Here is a 16,463-nt window from a genome sequence, read left to right as displayed (position 1 = left end):
CTGATAATATTTTGATACAGTTACTACATAAGCAGGTCCCCAGAGAACCCACCCAAAAATACTTTTAGAACACAATGTTCCCTTCAGTCTCCTCTTCCGGAGGTGAAATTCATGCTCAACTGGGTTAAGGTTTGGTGATTGACTTGGCCCATCTAAAACCTTTCACTTTTTTCCCTGATGAAATCCTTTGTTGTCTTGGCATTCCCAATCTGACCTTCCAATTTTTTCTGCTAATGAGTGGTTTGAATCTTGTGGTATGGCCTCTGAATTTCTGCTCTTAAAATTGTCTTTGAACGGTGGATTGTGATACCTTCACCCCTGTCTTGTGAAAGTTGTTGGTGATGTCACTGACTGTTGTTTTGGGGGTTTTCTTCAAAGCTGTTCCAATGTTTCTATCATCAACTATTGTTGTTTTTCCCTTGGCCAACCTGTAATATGTCTGCCTGTTAATAAACAACTGGTTTCTTTCTTTTTCAGGACATTCCAAATTGTCATATTGGCTATGCCCAATGATTGTGCAATGGATTTTCCCTATTTTCTCAGCTTTAAATGGCCTGCTTTTCTCCCACAGTCAGCTCTCTGTTCTTCATGTTGGTTTATATTTTAAACAACAAATGCAGTGTTCACAGGTGAAACCCGGGGCTCAAACCAAGAGTGACATTCAGAGATATTCATTGTTTAAACATTCAATCTAACAGCACACCTGGCGAACAGTAAACACCTCAGTCACCTGTTCCAATATTTTTGATCACTTGACAAATGGGTGCGTTCAAACAAAAGGTGCCATAAATTGTTTAAATTAAATGAAATTAAATGAAAGCTGAAAGTCTGCTCTATCATATCATATTCATCTTTTGAACTCAAACACAAATGTCTTCACTTTATAACAGAAGAAAAAAAAATTGGCTTTGCTGCTTCAATTCTTTCGGAGGAGAATATCTTTTGTAGCATGTATGAAATGACAAGTGCGTGTTTTGTACCACTAGATGGAACCTGAAACTTGTCTTTTTCTTCATACATTTGTGAAAGTTTTAATATCAAAACTAAACTCTATAAATTCAATAAAATCTTTTCGACATTTTCACTTAGGGGTGTACTCACTTTTGTTGCCAGCGGTTTAGACATTAATGGCTGTGTGTTGAGTTATTTTGAGGCGACAGCAAATGTACACTGTTACACAAGCTGTACACTCACTACTTTACATTGTAGCAGTCATTTCTTCAGTGTTGTCACATGAAAAGATATAATCAAATATTTACAAAAATGTGAGGGGTGTACTCACTTTTGTGAGATACCGTATATACACGCACGCACGCACGCACTGTGTCGTTCAGCACTAGGAACCGCTTGGGATTCGGAACCTAAATAATTATCTGTGTTTCTTACCGGAAACATTTAATGGCGGTCCGTATTTTCCCGTTGCCTTGGCAGCCATAAACGAACTGGCTGTAGTTGAGCTGCATTCTGTCGGTTTATGATGGATATTCAGGGCACAGGTAAGCTAGCTAACTGGTTTTCTTGATACTTTCTATAAACATCATAAGAAAAGAAGCTAAGGTAACTTAATTTGTTAAATGCTTGTACATTAGACATCGACTGTAAGAGTGTTTACCAACTAGCTAGCTGACAAATTAGCATTAAGGTTAGCGAGATGTTAAGTAGCCAGTAGGTTATATTTTTGTTACCCTTTTAAATAAGCGAAGCTTAAAGTTAAACCAGTAAAGTTGTTCTTACTTTCCATATCTGTAAGGTCTGATCACTAGAGAGGAGAATATTGTTGAGATGAGAGACTTGGATGAGGAAGAATTTGCTGTTTCAAGGTGAGTCTCTCTCTCTCTCTCTCTCTCTCTCTCTCTCTCTTATAACATATATAACACTTTTATTATGTTTTACTGTTCTAAAAATTAAATTGATGAAAAAGGTTTAATTCTGTATCATGTATATGTATCATTGCTTCCTTTTAAGATCCTCGGAGGCAGATGCATTATTTGATACTGTAATTGGGAACATTGAAGATATCATAATGGGTAAGTTCTACAGACACGATAATGTGTGTTACATTCTGTTTAAATTTATCAGACTGAACATTATGGTATTATTGACAGACACTATGCTGCTCTCTGTGTGCAAACTGCAATTAAGATTAAAATCTGTTTTATTTTTTGTTGTGTTTTTTCCCCCAGAAGACGACTTCCAGAATCTTCAGCGATCCTTCATGGAGAAGTATTACCTGGAGTTTGATGACACAGAGGAAAATAAGCTCATTTACACGTCAATTTTTAATGATTATGTAAGCAGTTTGATGTTAACTTGTTAATTAATTCTCTGGAGTCAGTTCTTGTATTTAAGGAAGTCATTGTTGATGTTCTGGTACGCGTCATCAGATTGAGCTCTTGGAGAAGCATCTGGAACAACAGCTGATCGAGCGAATTCCTGGGTTTAACATGAACGACTTTACTCATTCTCTGAAGTAAGTTGTTCTTTACGTTTAAAAAAGCTGCTTCCAATTTGAGTATGCTCTCCTTTTATTCAACTACTAATTTGCAGGAAATGTCAGTGTATTTCACAGAACATTTCACATATTCTTGTTGCTAATTATCATCATTATTGTTGTTGTTGTTAATATTTATTATAATTTATTATTTATTATTTTAATATTTATGCTCTTATGCCCTTTGTTTCTTCATTCATCTTTACTATCTAAGGCAACACAAAGAAGAAGTCTCAGGTGATATATTTGACATGTTGCTCACCTTTACAGACTTCATGGCCTTTAAACAGATGTTCCTTGATTACAGAGCCGTAAGTACTTGTTTTAGGTTGTCATTTCAGATATATCTGATATATGCAGTGCTTTGTATAAGTTGTCACCCCTTTGAACATTGCAGAGTTACAAACTGGCATTAAAATGGACTTTAACTGTGATTATATACTCACTCACCACTTTAGGAACACCTGTACACCTGCACATTTATGCAATTATCCACTGATCATTTGGCAGTAGTGCAGTGCATAAAATCATGCAGCTGCACATCAAGAACTAGAGTTAAATTTCAATCCATTCTTCAACCGTCCAGTTTCAGTGAATCTGTGAAACTGTACTATAACCTCAGATTCATGTTCTTGGCTGATAGGAGTGGTCATCTGCTGTTGTAGCCCATCATTTCTGCTCAGCATGGTTGTAAAGATTATGGTTATTTTAGTTACTGTAGCCATCCTATTAGCTTGGACAAGCCTGGCCCTTCTCCTCTGACCTATCTTAAGCCTTTTCCACCCGCAGAACTGATACTCACTGGACATTTTTTTTGTTTTTTTCACCATTCTGTGTAAAATCTAGAGATTTATCAGTTTCTGAAATACTCAATTCAGCCCTCTTAAATGCACCTGTTCCTGGAAAGCCTAGGAATTTGTTAGAGAAAAAACCTAGTCAAACAGTATCATGAAGATCAATGTGCAATCAAAACAAGTCCGTGACAAAGTTCTGGAAAAAGTGTTCCTTGGGGTTTGGTTATTTAAAAAAATATATCTTACAGAACATGATTAAATCCATTATTTTAAAAAAGAGGGGATTAATTAGACGAGCAACCAAGAGGCCAAGGTTCATCCAGCTCAATCTAGTCCAGATGCAGGTTGTAACACTAAAACATGTGGAAATATTCATGGGGTGAATACTTATGCAAGTCAATCTGTATTGTCTTTGTTTGCCATATATTCATAAAGCATCTCAGAAAAGGGAAGAAAAGAGAAATAAATTTGAGACAAACTTTAAAAAAAAAAAAAAATAGGTTTGATGACAAATTTATTGAAGTATTTAGAATTTTAGATAATATCATGACAAAGATATAACACAAAGATATCCTGTTGTTTGTTTATTGGGCATATGTATCATTAATGGTACGAAAGCTTTAGTATGAAATAATGTACAGGCAAATGAAAGTATCATTTAAAGTATAACACAACATATGTGTTCATTTACAACATCGTTGTGTTATACTTTAAATTATACACAAGATGTTCATGATCATGACTTACAGTGCTGCGAAAAGTATTCTGTTTTTGTGTCTATCTCGTACTAAATTTCAGAAATTAAAACAAAATTGAAGATAAAGCAAAGGCAACCTGAGTAAACACAAAATACAGTTTTTAAATTATAGTTATTTATTGAAGCAAAAAAGTTATCCAATACCAACTGGACCTGTGTGAAAATGTATTTGCCCCCATAGTAACTAATTCCCCAAATCTGTGAAACTCCATTTATACTGGGGTTCAGCTGGACTAGACGCAACCAGTCCTGATTACTGTAAACCCTGTTCAATCAATCAACACTTTAATAGAACTTTTTCAACAGCATGAAGTTGGTTAAAAGGTCTTACCCAGTAACACACTATGCTAAAATTGAAAGAAATTCCAGAGGAAAAAGGCGATTGAAATACATATCTGGGAAGGGTTACAAAGATATTTTGGCTATAGTCATGTGAAAAAATAAGTACACCCCATAGGAAAAAAACATATTTGGACAAGCAAACATTTGATCCTCTTTGAAACAGTGCCTATTAATAAAGTTGAGACACTATCAAATGACACATAAAAGTGACATTTTGTAGTCATTTTCACACTTTAAATTAACAAAAAACAAATCAGTCACATAGGACTGTTTAGCCAGTAGGACCTGCTTATGGAGTGCAGGTGGAACCTGTCTTATTTAAAACTTTCATATCTAGTGTCTGGTGTTCACTTTGCTATTGAGGCGTGTGTTGTCATCACACCAAGATCTAAAGAGCTCTATAAGGCCTTAAGAATAAAAGGTTATTTTTGTATAAACATCATACCTATGGTCAAACATGGTGGTGGAAGTGTGATGGTGTGAGGATGCTTTGCTGCTTCAGGGCCTGACAACTTGGGAAACATGAATTCTGCTCTCTACCAAAAACTCCTAAAGGAGAATGTCCGGTCTTCAGTCCATAAGTTGAAATTCAAGCGCAACTGGATTATGCAGCAAGACAACTATCTAAAGCATAGGACTAAGTCCATCTCTTGGCTCCAAAAAAGCCAAATTAAAGTTTTGGAGTGGCCTAATCAAAGTCCTGACTTGAACCAATTGAGATGATATGACAGGACCATAAATGGGCAGTTCATGCTTAAAAACCCTCCAGTGTGGCTGAACTAAAGCAGTTTTGTAAAGAAGAGTGTATTCTGTAAAGAATTCCACCACAGTGCTTTGAAAGATTGATCTCCAATTATTGGAAGTGTTTGGTTGCAGATATTGCTGCTAAAGGTGGCACAGCCAGATTAAGAGGGCATTTAGGTTTTCACATGGGTGATAGGTGTTGGATCACTTTTTTTTTTTTTGCTTCAATATTATTATTATTATTATTATTATTATTATTATTATTATTGAAGCAAAAAAAGTGATTTTTAGATATAAACTAAATAGTTTTAGATCTTTAGAAACGAAATACAACATAAAACAAAGGCAACCCGAGTAAACACACAATGCAGTTTTTATTATTATTATTAATAATAATAAAAACTGCATTGTGTGTTTACTCGGGTTGCCTTTGTTTTATGTTGTATTTCGTTTCTAAAGATCTAAAACTATTTAGTATGAGGAACAGAAGAAATCAGGATGGGGCAAATACTTTTTCACAACACTGTGTATGAAACATTTAAAAGCTCTTCTGGATGTCACATTCTGGAGCATTTACAGATTTAACCTTCTTCGTTGTGCAGGAGCGAGAAGGAAGAGGGCTGGACCTAAGCACTGGCTTGGTGGTGAAGTCACTGAGATCATCCACTTCCACAGCAATCGCTTCTGCAACAGGATCAGAGTCATTCTGAACCAAGAAGCACTTCAGTGTCATGCCATCTATATATATCTATATGTATGTATGTATGTATGTATGTGTGTATGTGTGAGTGAGTGTGAGTGAGAGAGAGAGAGCGAGAGAGATAAACCTTACTTCATCACCAACATCATTTAAATTTCCTCAGTCTGTACAGCTACATAGGTTTTTGTTTTTTTCCTTCCATGTTCTGGAGCCTAGCTTGCTGCCATATTCGCGTAATGAATGGGACCATGAGTTTGCTTTGGTTTAATATTTAAACTCGATGTCACTAGGTCCTGCTTTCTAGTACACTTCTTCCCACAGTATTTTGAAGGTTTACTCAGCGATTCAGATTTTCTCTCTCTACTCTGTGATATTTTGTTACAATACTCCTACATTGTAGGTGAATGTGGTATCCTGTTGTAGAAACAGTAAAACTGCTGTTGTGTGCGTGTATTCTGCTGTCTGACCGAAACTGGCGTTTGAAAAATATTTGACTTTCATATCTTTCCAGGTTCACTAGAACCTCCCATAATAGAAAGCACTATATAACATGTCTGCATTGGAACGGTTTATTATAAAGGTATTATGAAAAGTTTTACAACTTTTATATGAAAATTAATTGCCTGGTTCTTTATGTGTGGATTTCTACTCCCATTTATGTCCAGTTCAAGTTATAGACACCTCCCACGTGTAGATATAAAAAAGGTTTTTTCATGTTTCATGTTGTTACCATGTGTATGGCCGGAATGTTTGACTCCTCAATTTTTTGTTCTTGTATGTAAATATTATTGTATGCTGAAGTGAATAAATGTAATTTAACTCCTCATATATCATCAAAACATGAAAATAATGTTTATGAATACACTTGTATTGCAAAACATGAAACGTCATGAATTAAATACATTTGATCAGGTGTAAAAATAAAAAGAAAAGAAAAGAAAAAACAGAAATACTCATCCTGTATAACTTTACAAGCATACAAAATGTATCTAAAACAAACAGCTTCTGTACACTTAAGAAAATGATATATTAGCCAGTAAAATATCTTGTATATAGGCAGAGATATCTATCATTTCTTATCAGATTATATTGTTGTATTATAAGTCAAATATATTATTCAGCCGGGATTTAAATGCTTCTACACATTTACATGCTTTAGATTTTCTTATCCTATCGGCAGATCATTTTGTTTCTTTCAAACATATATTTGGTTTATTGTAATCTTATAATAGGAAATACTAGATAAATTTGACTATATTGAAGATATTTTGACTTGGTAAGATGTAATTTTTTGCTGTGTAATAGCACAAAAATGCTATCAAACGCAAGTAAGGTTCATCATGATCTCCTTTAGGTCACGTTAAGAATTCATCAGAGTCCCTTCTCAAAGCATAAGCACAGACACAGTGTGTCTCTACACAGGAACAGTAGTCATAGCTGCATTTCCTCCATCACCCTTCCACTCTATGTAAGCAAAGGCGGTGCTGGCAGCATAAGCCATCGTCACAAAAATGGCAAAAAACTGAAAAACAAAATACATGCAGATTAAACCCACATCCCAGTTTGAATCAGTCTGCTTTTTTGATTTCTAGAGTTCATAAATGATAAACAGTATAAATAGCATGAAAAGTAGTTTCTCAATTGTAAAACCAGAGAAAATCTATAAGTTTTTATATTAGTGACCTTTTGATCACTACTGCGATAGCAAGATTCTTTCATTACAGGAAATTATACCCATGTCATGTGCTTCTCAGTTCTTTGTATGGACTTTGACCAGGTTTGGTATCAAAGCTCAACATTTTAAAAGTCCCATAAAATCATATGTACTGCTCCATAAACCTTCCCTGTAGTTTGAGGCCCTTGTTTTTTTTTTTTTTATCCTTAGTACTTGTTATAGAACTGTGGCAGATTTGGTTATAAACTGTAGTAATCCTTTAGTGCTTGAAGATTCAGTCGCAATAAAATACACTGCATGCACCACGAATAGTCTGTATACATACACTGTACATACACATTTTTTTTGTTTTTTTCACCATTCTGTGTAAAATCTAGAGATTTATCAGTTTCTGAAATACTCAATTCAGCCCTCTTAAATGCACCTGTTCCTGGAAAGCCTAGGAATTTGTTAGAGAAAAAACCTAGTCAAACAGTATCATGAAGATCAATGTGCAATCAAAACAAGTCCGTGACAAAGTTCTGGAAAAAGTGTTCCTTGGGGTTTGGTTATTTAAAAAAATATATCTTACAGAACATGATTAAATCCGTTATTTTAAAAAAGAGGGGATTAATTAGACGAGCAACCAAGAGGCCAAGGTTCATCCAGTTCAATCTAGTCCAGATGCAGGTTGTAACACTAAAACATGTGGAAATATTCATGGGGTGAATACTTATGCAAGTCAATCTGTATTGTCTTTGTTTGCCATATATTCATAAAGCATCTCAGAAAAGGGAAGAAAAGAGAAATAAATTTGAGACAAACTTTAAAAAAAAAAAAAATAGGTTTGATGACAAATTTATTGAAGTATTTAGAATTTTAGATAATATCATGACAAAGATATAACACAAAGATATCCTGTTGTTTGTTTATTGGGCATATGTATCATTAATGGTACGAAAGCTTCAGTATGAAATAATGTACAGGCAAATGAAAGTATCATTTAAAGTATAACACAACATATGTGTTCATTTACAACATCGTTGTGTTATACTTTAAATTATACACAAGATGTTCATGATCATGACTTACAGTGCTGCGAAAAGTATTCTGTTTTTGTGTCTATCTCGTACTAAATTTCAGAAATTAAAACAAAATTGAAGATAAAGCAAAGGCAACCTGAGTAAACACAAAATACAGTTTTTAAATTATAGTTATTTATTGAAGCAAAAAAGTTATCCAATACCAACTGGACCTGTGTGAAAATGTATTTGCCCCCATAGTAACTAATTCCCCAAATCTGTGAAACTCCATTTATACTGGGGTTCAGCTGGACTAGACGCAACCAGTCCTGATTACTGTAAACCCTGTTCAATCAATCAACACTTTAATAGAACTTTTTCAACAGCATGAAGTTGGTTAAAAGGTCTTACCCAGTAACACACTATGCTAAAATTGAAAGAAATTCCAGAGGAAAAAGGCGATTGAAATACATATCTGGGAAGGGTTACAAAGATATTTTGGCTATAGTCATGTGAAAAAATAAGTACACCCCATAGGAAAAAAACATATTTGGACAAGCAAACATTTGATCCTCTTTGAAACAGTGCCTATTAATAAAGTTGAGACACTATCAAATGACACATAAAAGTGACATTTTGTAGTCATTTTCACACTTTAAATTAACAAAAAACAAATCAGTCACATAGGACTGTTTAGCCAGTAGGACCTGCTTATGGAGTGCAGGTGGAACCTGTCTTATTTAAAACTTTCATATCTAGTGTCTGGTGTTCACTTTGCTATTGAGGTGTGTGTTGTCATCACACCAAGATCTAAAGAGCTCTATAAGGCCTTAAGAATAAAAGGTTATTTTTGTATAAACATCATACCTATGGTCAAACATGGTGGTGGAAGTGTGATGGTGTGAGGATGGTGACCACGTGATTAATTAAAGGTAAAACCAACCTAAGTTGTTGGAAGTCACCAGAAAAGCTTCAATGTACGTTGGCATAGATTCTAGAACTGTACTGGAGACATAAACACCATTCTTCCAAAAGATATTCCCTCAATTAGTGTTTTGATGATAGTGAATAGATGTTTAATTGGGTTGGGATCTGGTGACTGCATCACCATATTGTATGGTTTACTTCATATTCATACTCATCAACCGTTTCAGTGACCCTCGTGACCTGTTAATGGAGATATTGCCATCCTGGAAGAGACCACACTCCCAACAGGATAGAAATGTTTCATCAGAGGATACATGCGATAAAGTCAGAATAACTTTTATATTGACTTGCACCTTTGTATTGACTTTGGGAAAAATGGATGACAGTAAATGCCTTCACTCACCGCAGCCGCTGCCACATGACCAATGTGATAGCCCCCTCCAAAGGCAGTGATTGAGACTGTATTTGCCAGAAAGGCTGTGAAATACAGGATAGCTGCAACCCCATAAAACACCAGCAGCTAAGAGAATGAAGTGAAAAGAGGGAATGCTATATATTATATGGTGCAATTGTAATTGGTTTACTTTACTGTGTTTGATCACAGAGTAAGGTATTACACTATATTTTAGGAAGACATCCACTTACCACTATAGACCAGGGTATAGAGGGCAATTTGTGCCTCATACCCAAAAAGAGCATGATGAAGAGCACAATGCTGAGGAGCCACAGTGTTATGCTCACAAACAACACCCAGCCATAGGCAGGCACGACCCAGTAGGCAGTACTGGTGACAAGTGCCCACACCAGCAAGCCAAACACCTACAGGGAGAAGATCATTTAAACATTTAAACATTCACGCTTTCAGCCTGTGTGCGTAGAGTTCGCATGTTCTCCTTGGTGCTTCAGGGCTTTCCTCCAGGTTCTCCGGTTTCCTCCCCCAGTCCAAAGACATTTATTGTAGGCTGATTGGCAGTGAGTATGGATATATATATATTATATATTATATTATATATAATATATTGTGAGTATGTGTGCGATTGTGCCCTGCGATGAGTTGGCACCCCATCCAGGGTATCCCCTACCTCATGCCCCCGTGTCCCCTGGGATAGTCCCCAGGCTCCCCACAACCCTGTGTAGGATAAGCAATACAGAAAATGGATGGATGGATGGAATCGGACACCATGTTATGTTAAGAATAGAGATTAGAAACAAAAAACAGAAGTGAAAACTGAAAACGAACAAGATTATTAATTGAACTTCATTGAAAACACAAACAAAATCAGTCTAAATTGTTCCAGAGTGAAAATGTTATTATTATTTTTTTAAATGCTTAACCAGTTCCCGATCCCATGAACCCTGGGAGTGAGTCAGGAATACAACCTGAATAGGACACCAGTCCATCGCAGGACAACATGCACACACTCATTCACCCCTAGAAGCAATTTATCTTAGTCACTAAACCTACTATCATGTTCTTGGTAGGTGGGAGGAAACCAGAGAACCCAGAGGAAGCCCACACAAACATGGAGAAAACATGCACAGAATCTACAAACCTAAGCATTTTTCCAGTAGGCCTATACTCCTGTACAGAATTCATCATTTTCTGCAAGCCTTTTCTTCGAAGACAGAGCAATGGCAGGAAAATCTTTGCACAAAGTATGTTTCCTAGGATTCTGAAAGCAACCAATCACACTGCAAAGTAGAAGGATGCTCTGTTGTTAAAATGTTAAAAAATAAAAGCATATGGTTTTGATTAAATGCAGTGTTTGATTTTATTGATAAACTTAGGCTTCCTCTAAGCAGAGAATATGTGAAGAAAGTTATTAACTGTTCATTTGTGTCATTCTAACTGGGGTCCAGAGCAAAGATCAAATTAAACAAAGATGGCAAGAGTACACATCAGAGCTATACTCACGCAATAGGCCAAGTCAACCAACCGGACAGGAAGATCTGATTAAACATGAGCCAGACATTCTGGATGAAGAAGTAGCTTGGGCTCTGAAGCAACTACCAAATAGGAAAGCTCCAGGCATTGACTGTATACCAGCCGAATTGCTCAAGCCAATACCAATTTAAATGATTGCAAAGCTCTGCCAACAAATCTGGAAGACCAAATCATGGCCCCAAGGTTGGAGAAGATCAGTCTTTGTTCCACTTCCGAAAAAAGGAGATTCACAAGAGTGCTGCAACTATAGGACCATCGCGCTTATATTGCATGCAAGCAAAATCCTGCTGAAGATTATTCAAAAACGCATAGTCTCAGTAGTCGAGAGGGAGCTCCCTGACGTCCAACCGGTTTTCGCAAGGGACGTGGAACCAGAGACCAAATCGCGAACCTGCGATGGATCATGGAAAAGATGCACGAATATCAAAAGGACGTTTATATGTGCTTCATAGACTACAGCAAAGCATTCGACTGCGTTGAACATGACAAGCCGTGGAAATGCCTGAGGCAAATGGGTATTCCAGAGCATCTGGAAGAACTGATAGATCGCTCTATGAGAATTAAGAAGCCACAGTCAGGACAGCATTCTGCAACACAGATTGGTTTGAGATCAGAAAAGGCATTCGACAAGGCTGCATTGTATCACCGGCCCTGTTCAATCTGTATGCCGAAACGATCATGAGACGATGCAATCTAGAAGAATCACCAATTGGAGTTAAAATCGGTGGAAGAAATATAAATAACCTTCCATATGCCGATGACACAACTTTACTTGCAGAAAATGAAAAGGACCAGGAATATCTTATCCATAGAGTCAAAGAAGAAAGCGAGTGCATGGGACTGTATCTCAACATCAAGAAAACAAAGGTAATGACAACAGCAAGAAACGGTACAGTTCACATAAACATTGACAATGAAGAAATCAAGTCAGTTCAAGATTTCATCTATCTCGGATCCAAGATAGACCGCAGTGGCGGATCGGGGCCAGAAATCAGACAAAGAATTGCACTTGGCGCAATGCAAGGAATGACAAAAGTATGGAAAAGTAAAGATATTAGCATTGCAACAAAGATCCGAATGATTAATGCAATCGTCTTTCCAATCTGCACATACGCATATGAAAGCTGGACACTCAAGAAGGCAAAGAGAAGGAGAATTGACACTTTTGAACTGTGGTGCTGGAGGCGTATGCTGTGCATACCATGGATGGTCACAAACAAGTCGATTCTAGAGCGTGTCAAACCGAAAATATCGCTAGAGGGAAAAATCACCAAGCAACGGCCCTTATACTTTGGTCATGTTAACCGAGCTAATTCCCTGGAAACAACGATAATGTTCGGCATAGTCAGTGGGTCGAGAAGAAGAGGGCACCAAAAAAACCCACTGGCTGGACACAATCAAAGCCGACACGAATATGCACATGAAAGAACTGAATAAAGCGGCTCAAGATAGGAAAGTGTAGAGAATGATGATCAATAAAGTGACCGAAAGTCGGCTTCGACTGAATGGATAACTCATCATCAACTGGGTTCCAGCTAAAGGAGGTGGATTGGAACGCTGGAGCAGAAACGAAAAAATATTGTTCCTGTTCAGAATGAACAAAAAAAATAATAAATCCCTGCTTTAAAATATCAGAACTAGAAGCAGGTACTACACCATATTCTTCTTTCTCTACCTTTATTATCTTTTGGGTACATAGAGTATAGTGTACATTTAAAGCTTTACTCTAAAATCTAATTATGATCCATTTCTGTACCATTTAAAGGGGCATTATATCAATGTTTCCTGTTGAAAGATACATATTAAAGGCACTAAAGATAAGGGCACCATCCCAGCAACAAGGAAAGGGACAGTTTAGTACTTTTTTTTTCTGAGAGTTTAGCCTAGCAGTCAGTATTGCAATTGTGAAAGCAGGCTGGAAAATACCTCTGTTCATGCATCCACTGATACATTTAGCATTAACCTAATAACCTGATTATTGCGGCCACTATTCTTTTCTATTCAATCACTATCTGATTAAATATTTCCAAAAACACGGTTTAGTACAATGCACATCTTTTAGCCAAATCAATTATTAATTTATAAAATGGTCTCAGCTTGCTGTTGGTGGCAAGAACCTACAGTATATCGAAAGGACATGCCATCTGAGATCTGGCATACATGAACACAAATAGTCCTAAGGATTGGAACTAAGGACAGGCACAGCAACACCAACAACAACAACAATGACGACAACAACAATGATTTTAAAAATAATAATTATCACCAACATTATAGTTGTTAATAACATAGCACACTTTAAAAAGGCCAAACAAAAGGCAGCACACACTTGTGCACAGCAAGGAGAGATATATAATGAAATTATGTGAACTTTGCTTTGGGTCAAACAGATGTCATTTTGTATTGTATCATTCAAGTTCAAGTAAAAGAACTTGCAGGAATAGTATAAACAGTAACATGCTGTATCTATGCACTTTTATTATTACTGTACCTAATATAATATGGAATAGCTGTAACACTACAATCATGTCATATATTTTGCACTTTAAACCAGATTACAGATTACAGATAACTGCAGTTTAACCAGGATAAGGCTAGCAGTGGAAACGGCTATACAAGGTGTGACAGAAATGTGTCATGACATGCTGGCTGCTGAGTACAATACCTGATCATCTCAGAATGCCTTTATAACTTAGTGTTATAAACCTTAACCTCATACGTTTTTATGGCTTTATTATTCCATTAATATAAAAAAGATTCAGACATACAGTGCATCCGGAAAGTATTCACAGCGCTTCACATTCTCCACATTTTGTTATGTTACAGCCTTATTCCAAAATGGATTAAATTCATCATTTTCCTCAAAATTCTACAAACAATACCCCATAATGACAATGTGAAAGAAGTTTGTTTGAAATCTTTGCAAATTTATTAAAAATAAAAATAAAAAAATGCACATGTACATAAGTATTCACAGCCTTTGCTCAATACTTTGTTGAAGCACCTTTGGCAACAATTACAGCCTCAAGTCTTTTTGAGTATGATGCTACAAGCTTGGCACACCTATTTTGGGGCAGTTTCTCCCATTCTTCTTTGCAGGACCTCTCAAACTCCATCAGGTTGGATGGGGAGCGTCGGTGCACAGCCATTTTCAGATCTCTCCAGAGATGTTCAATCGGGTTCAAGTCTGGGCTCTGGCTGGGACACTCAAGGACATTCACAGAGTTGTCCTGTAGCCACTCCTTTGTTATCTTGGCTGTGTGCTTAGGGTCGTTGCCCTGTTGGAAGATGAACCTTTGCCCCAGTCTGAGGTCCAGAGCGCTCTGGAGCAGGTTTTCATCAAGGATGTCTCTGTACATTGCTGCATTCATCTTTCCCTTGATCCTGACTAGTCTCCCAGTTCCTGCCGCTGAAAAACATCCCCACAGCATGATGCTGCCACCAACATGCTTCACTGTAGGGATGGTATTGGCCAGGTGATGACTGGTGCCTGGTTTCCTCCAGACAGGACGCTTGCAATTCAGCCCAAAGAGTTCAATCTTTGTTTCATCAGACCAGAGAATTTTGTTTCTCATGGTCTGAATGTCCTTCAGGTGCCTTTTGGCAAACTTTTACTGAGGAGTGGCTTCCGTCTGGCCACTCAACCATACAGGCCTGATTGCTTCAGAGATGGTTGTCCTTCTGGAAGGTTCTCCTCTCTCCACAGAGACATGCTGGAGCTCTGTCAGAGTGACCATCGGGTTTTTGGTCACCTCCCTGACTAAGGCCCTTCTCCCCGATCGCTCAGTTTGGTCGGGCACCAAGCTCTAGGAAGAGTCCTGCTGGTTCCAAACTTCTTCCATTTATGGATAATAGAGGCCACTGTGCTCATTGGGACCTTCAATGCTGCAGAAATGTTTCTGTGCCCCTCCCCAGATCTGTGCCTCGATACAATCCTGTCTCGGAGGTCTACAGACAGTTCCTTGGACTTCATGGCTTGGTTTGTGCTCTGACATGCATTGTTAACTGTGGGACCTTATAGAGACAGGTGTGTGCCTTTCCAAATAATGTCCAATCAACTGAATTTACCACAGATGGACTCCAATCAAGTTGTAGAAACCTCTCAAGGATGATCAGTGGAAAGAGGGTGCACCTGAGCTCAATTTTGATTGTCATGGCAAAGGCTGTGAATACTTATGTACATGTGCTTTTTTTTGTTTTTTATTTTTAATAAATTTGCAAAGATTTCAAACAAACTTCTTTCACGTTGTCATTATGGGGTATTGTTTGTAGAATTTTGAGGAAAATAATGCATTTAATCCATTTTGGAATAAGGCTGTAACATAATAAAATGTGGAAAAAGTGAAGCGCTGTGAATACTTTCCGAATGCACTGTAGTTTACCTATCACACTTTATCCTAGTTTACCACATTTAAGATACCAATTCCAAATAAAATGTCTCATTTAAAAGGAAAGGACAAATTAACATATGGAGTGTATGCTTGCTGAATCCGAAGAAGACTTGCTGAGACATTTAAGATCAACCATGCATGGCCAAAGCAGATGGCAGACAGGCAGGAGAAGGCATAAATGAGAGGATTGAAAGGGTATAAGATGACAAGACACTTTATATCAAACTGAACAATAAAGCAAAAAAATATAAAAATACACATAAAAATTATTGAGTCTTTTTTTTTTTAACAACTTACAATCTCCACCAGCAAAAGTATCCCAGGCATGCTCTTAATGAAGTTCAAGCCAACAAATGCGTTCATGACACGGACGTGACTTGTCTGAGAGCTTGTCTGAGTGTTCACCATCCCAGGAAAATCTGCCATTCCTATGTATTCCAAATACAGAGACCTTGTGAAATGGGTGATGTTACCCTTTCACAGTAGACGAAGGTTAGAAGAGGATGAACCAAACAGAGAAAGGTTCCCAGATCCAGCCAGTGCAGGATCTTCCTAGCAACTCTATCCAAACAGACAGGTGCCTTATGATACCTGCTCTCTCTCTCTCTCTCTCTCTCTCTCTCTCTCTCTCTCTCTCTCTCTCCCTCTCACATGCATGCACACACACATTCACTGTCACATTCTTCACTTTTCATA

At 37.3% G+C, this 16,463-nt stretch overlaps 2 protein-coding genes across 4 annotated transcripts; one reads left to right on the top strand and one right to left on the bottom strand.

Moving 5' to 3' along the window:
• The first annotated feature begins 1,281 nt into the window (after window positions 1-1,281).
• arl2bp (ADP-ribosylation factor-like 2 binding protein) lies at window positions 1,282-6,976 on the top strand. Of its 2 annotated transcripts, none has more exons than XM_053623033.1 (7): window positions 1,282-1,496; window positions 1,751-1,820; window positions 1,966-2,027; window positions 2,187-2,290; window positions 2,385-2,470; window positions 2,706-2,802; window positions 5,731-6,976. In XM_053623033.1, exons 1-7 carry the CDS (start codon window positions 1,475-1,477, stop codon window positions 5,836-5,838), a joined length of 549 nt encoding a protein of 182 aa, XP_053479008.1. In that variant the 5' UTR covers window positions 1,282-1,474; the 3' UTR covers window positions 5,839-6,976. The 2 variants fall into 2 exon arrangements, with proteins under 2 accessions (XP_053479008.1, XP_053479006.1); XM_053623031.1 differs by having other exon boundaries at window positions 1,292-1,496; window positions 2,184-2,290; window positions 5,731-6,971.
• Window positions 6,977-6,979: 3 nt separating this feature from the next.
• On the bottom strand, window positions 6,980-16,376 carry pllp (plasmolipin). Of its 2 annotated transcripts, none has more exons than XM_053623034.1 (4): window positions 16,065-16,376; window positions 10,077-10,250; window positions 9,835-9,951; window positions 6,980-7,350 (listed from the first exon to the last, which is right to left on the bottom strand). In XM_053623034.1, the coding sequence occupies exons 1-4, from the start codon at window positions 16,191-16,193 to the stop codon at window positions 7,243-7,245; spliced, it is 528 nt and encodes a 175-aa protein (XP_053479009.1). In that variant the 5' UTR covers window positions 16,194-16,376; the 3' UTR covers window positions 6,980-7,242. The 2 variants fall into 2 exon arrangements, 1 of the variants encoding a protein (XP_053479009.1); XR_008385724.1 differs by having other exon boundaries at window positions 7,298-7,350; window positions 9,448-9,951.
• Between the last annotated feature and the right edge of the window lie 87 nt (window positions 16,377-16,463).

This window comes from Ictalurus furcatus, chromosome 4, assembly GCF_023375685.1.
Source record: "Ictalurus furcatus strain D&B chromosome 4, Billie_1.0, whole genome shotgun sequence".
NCBI classification, from domain to species: domain Eukaryota; kingdom Metazoa; phylum Chordata; class Actinopteri; order Siluriformes; family Ictaluridae; genus Ictalurus; species Ictalurus furcatus.
This window is presented reverse-complemented; position numbering and strand designations above follow the sequence as displayed.

Bases quoted from the DNA above. Each gene is read 5' to 3' on its own strand.
- arl2bp (XM_053623031.1), top strand. From the start codon at position 1,475: ATGATGGATATTCAGGGCACAG. The intron at 1,821-1,965 runs GTGAGTCTCTCT...CTTCCTTTTAAG, and splicing joins GAAGAATTTGCTGTTTCAAG to ATCCTCGGAGGCAGATGCAT. The intron at 2,028-2,183 runs GTAAGTTCTACA...TTTTTCCCCCAG, and splicing joins CATTGAAGATATCATAATGG to AAGACGACTTCCAGAATCTT.
- pllp (XM_053623034.1), bottom strand. From the start codon at position 16,193: ATGGCAGATTTTCCTGGGATGGTGAACACTCAGACAAGCTCTCAGACA. The intron at 10,251-16,064 runs GTAAGTTGTTAA...TTCTCCCTGTAG, and splicing joins TACTTTTGCTGGTGGAGATT to GTGTTTGGCTTGCTGGTGTG. The intron at 7,351-9,834 runs GTGAGTGAAGGC...TTTGTTTTTCAG, and splicing joins GTCATGTGGCAGCGGCTGCG to TTTTTTGCCATTTTTGTGAC.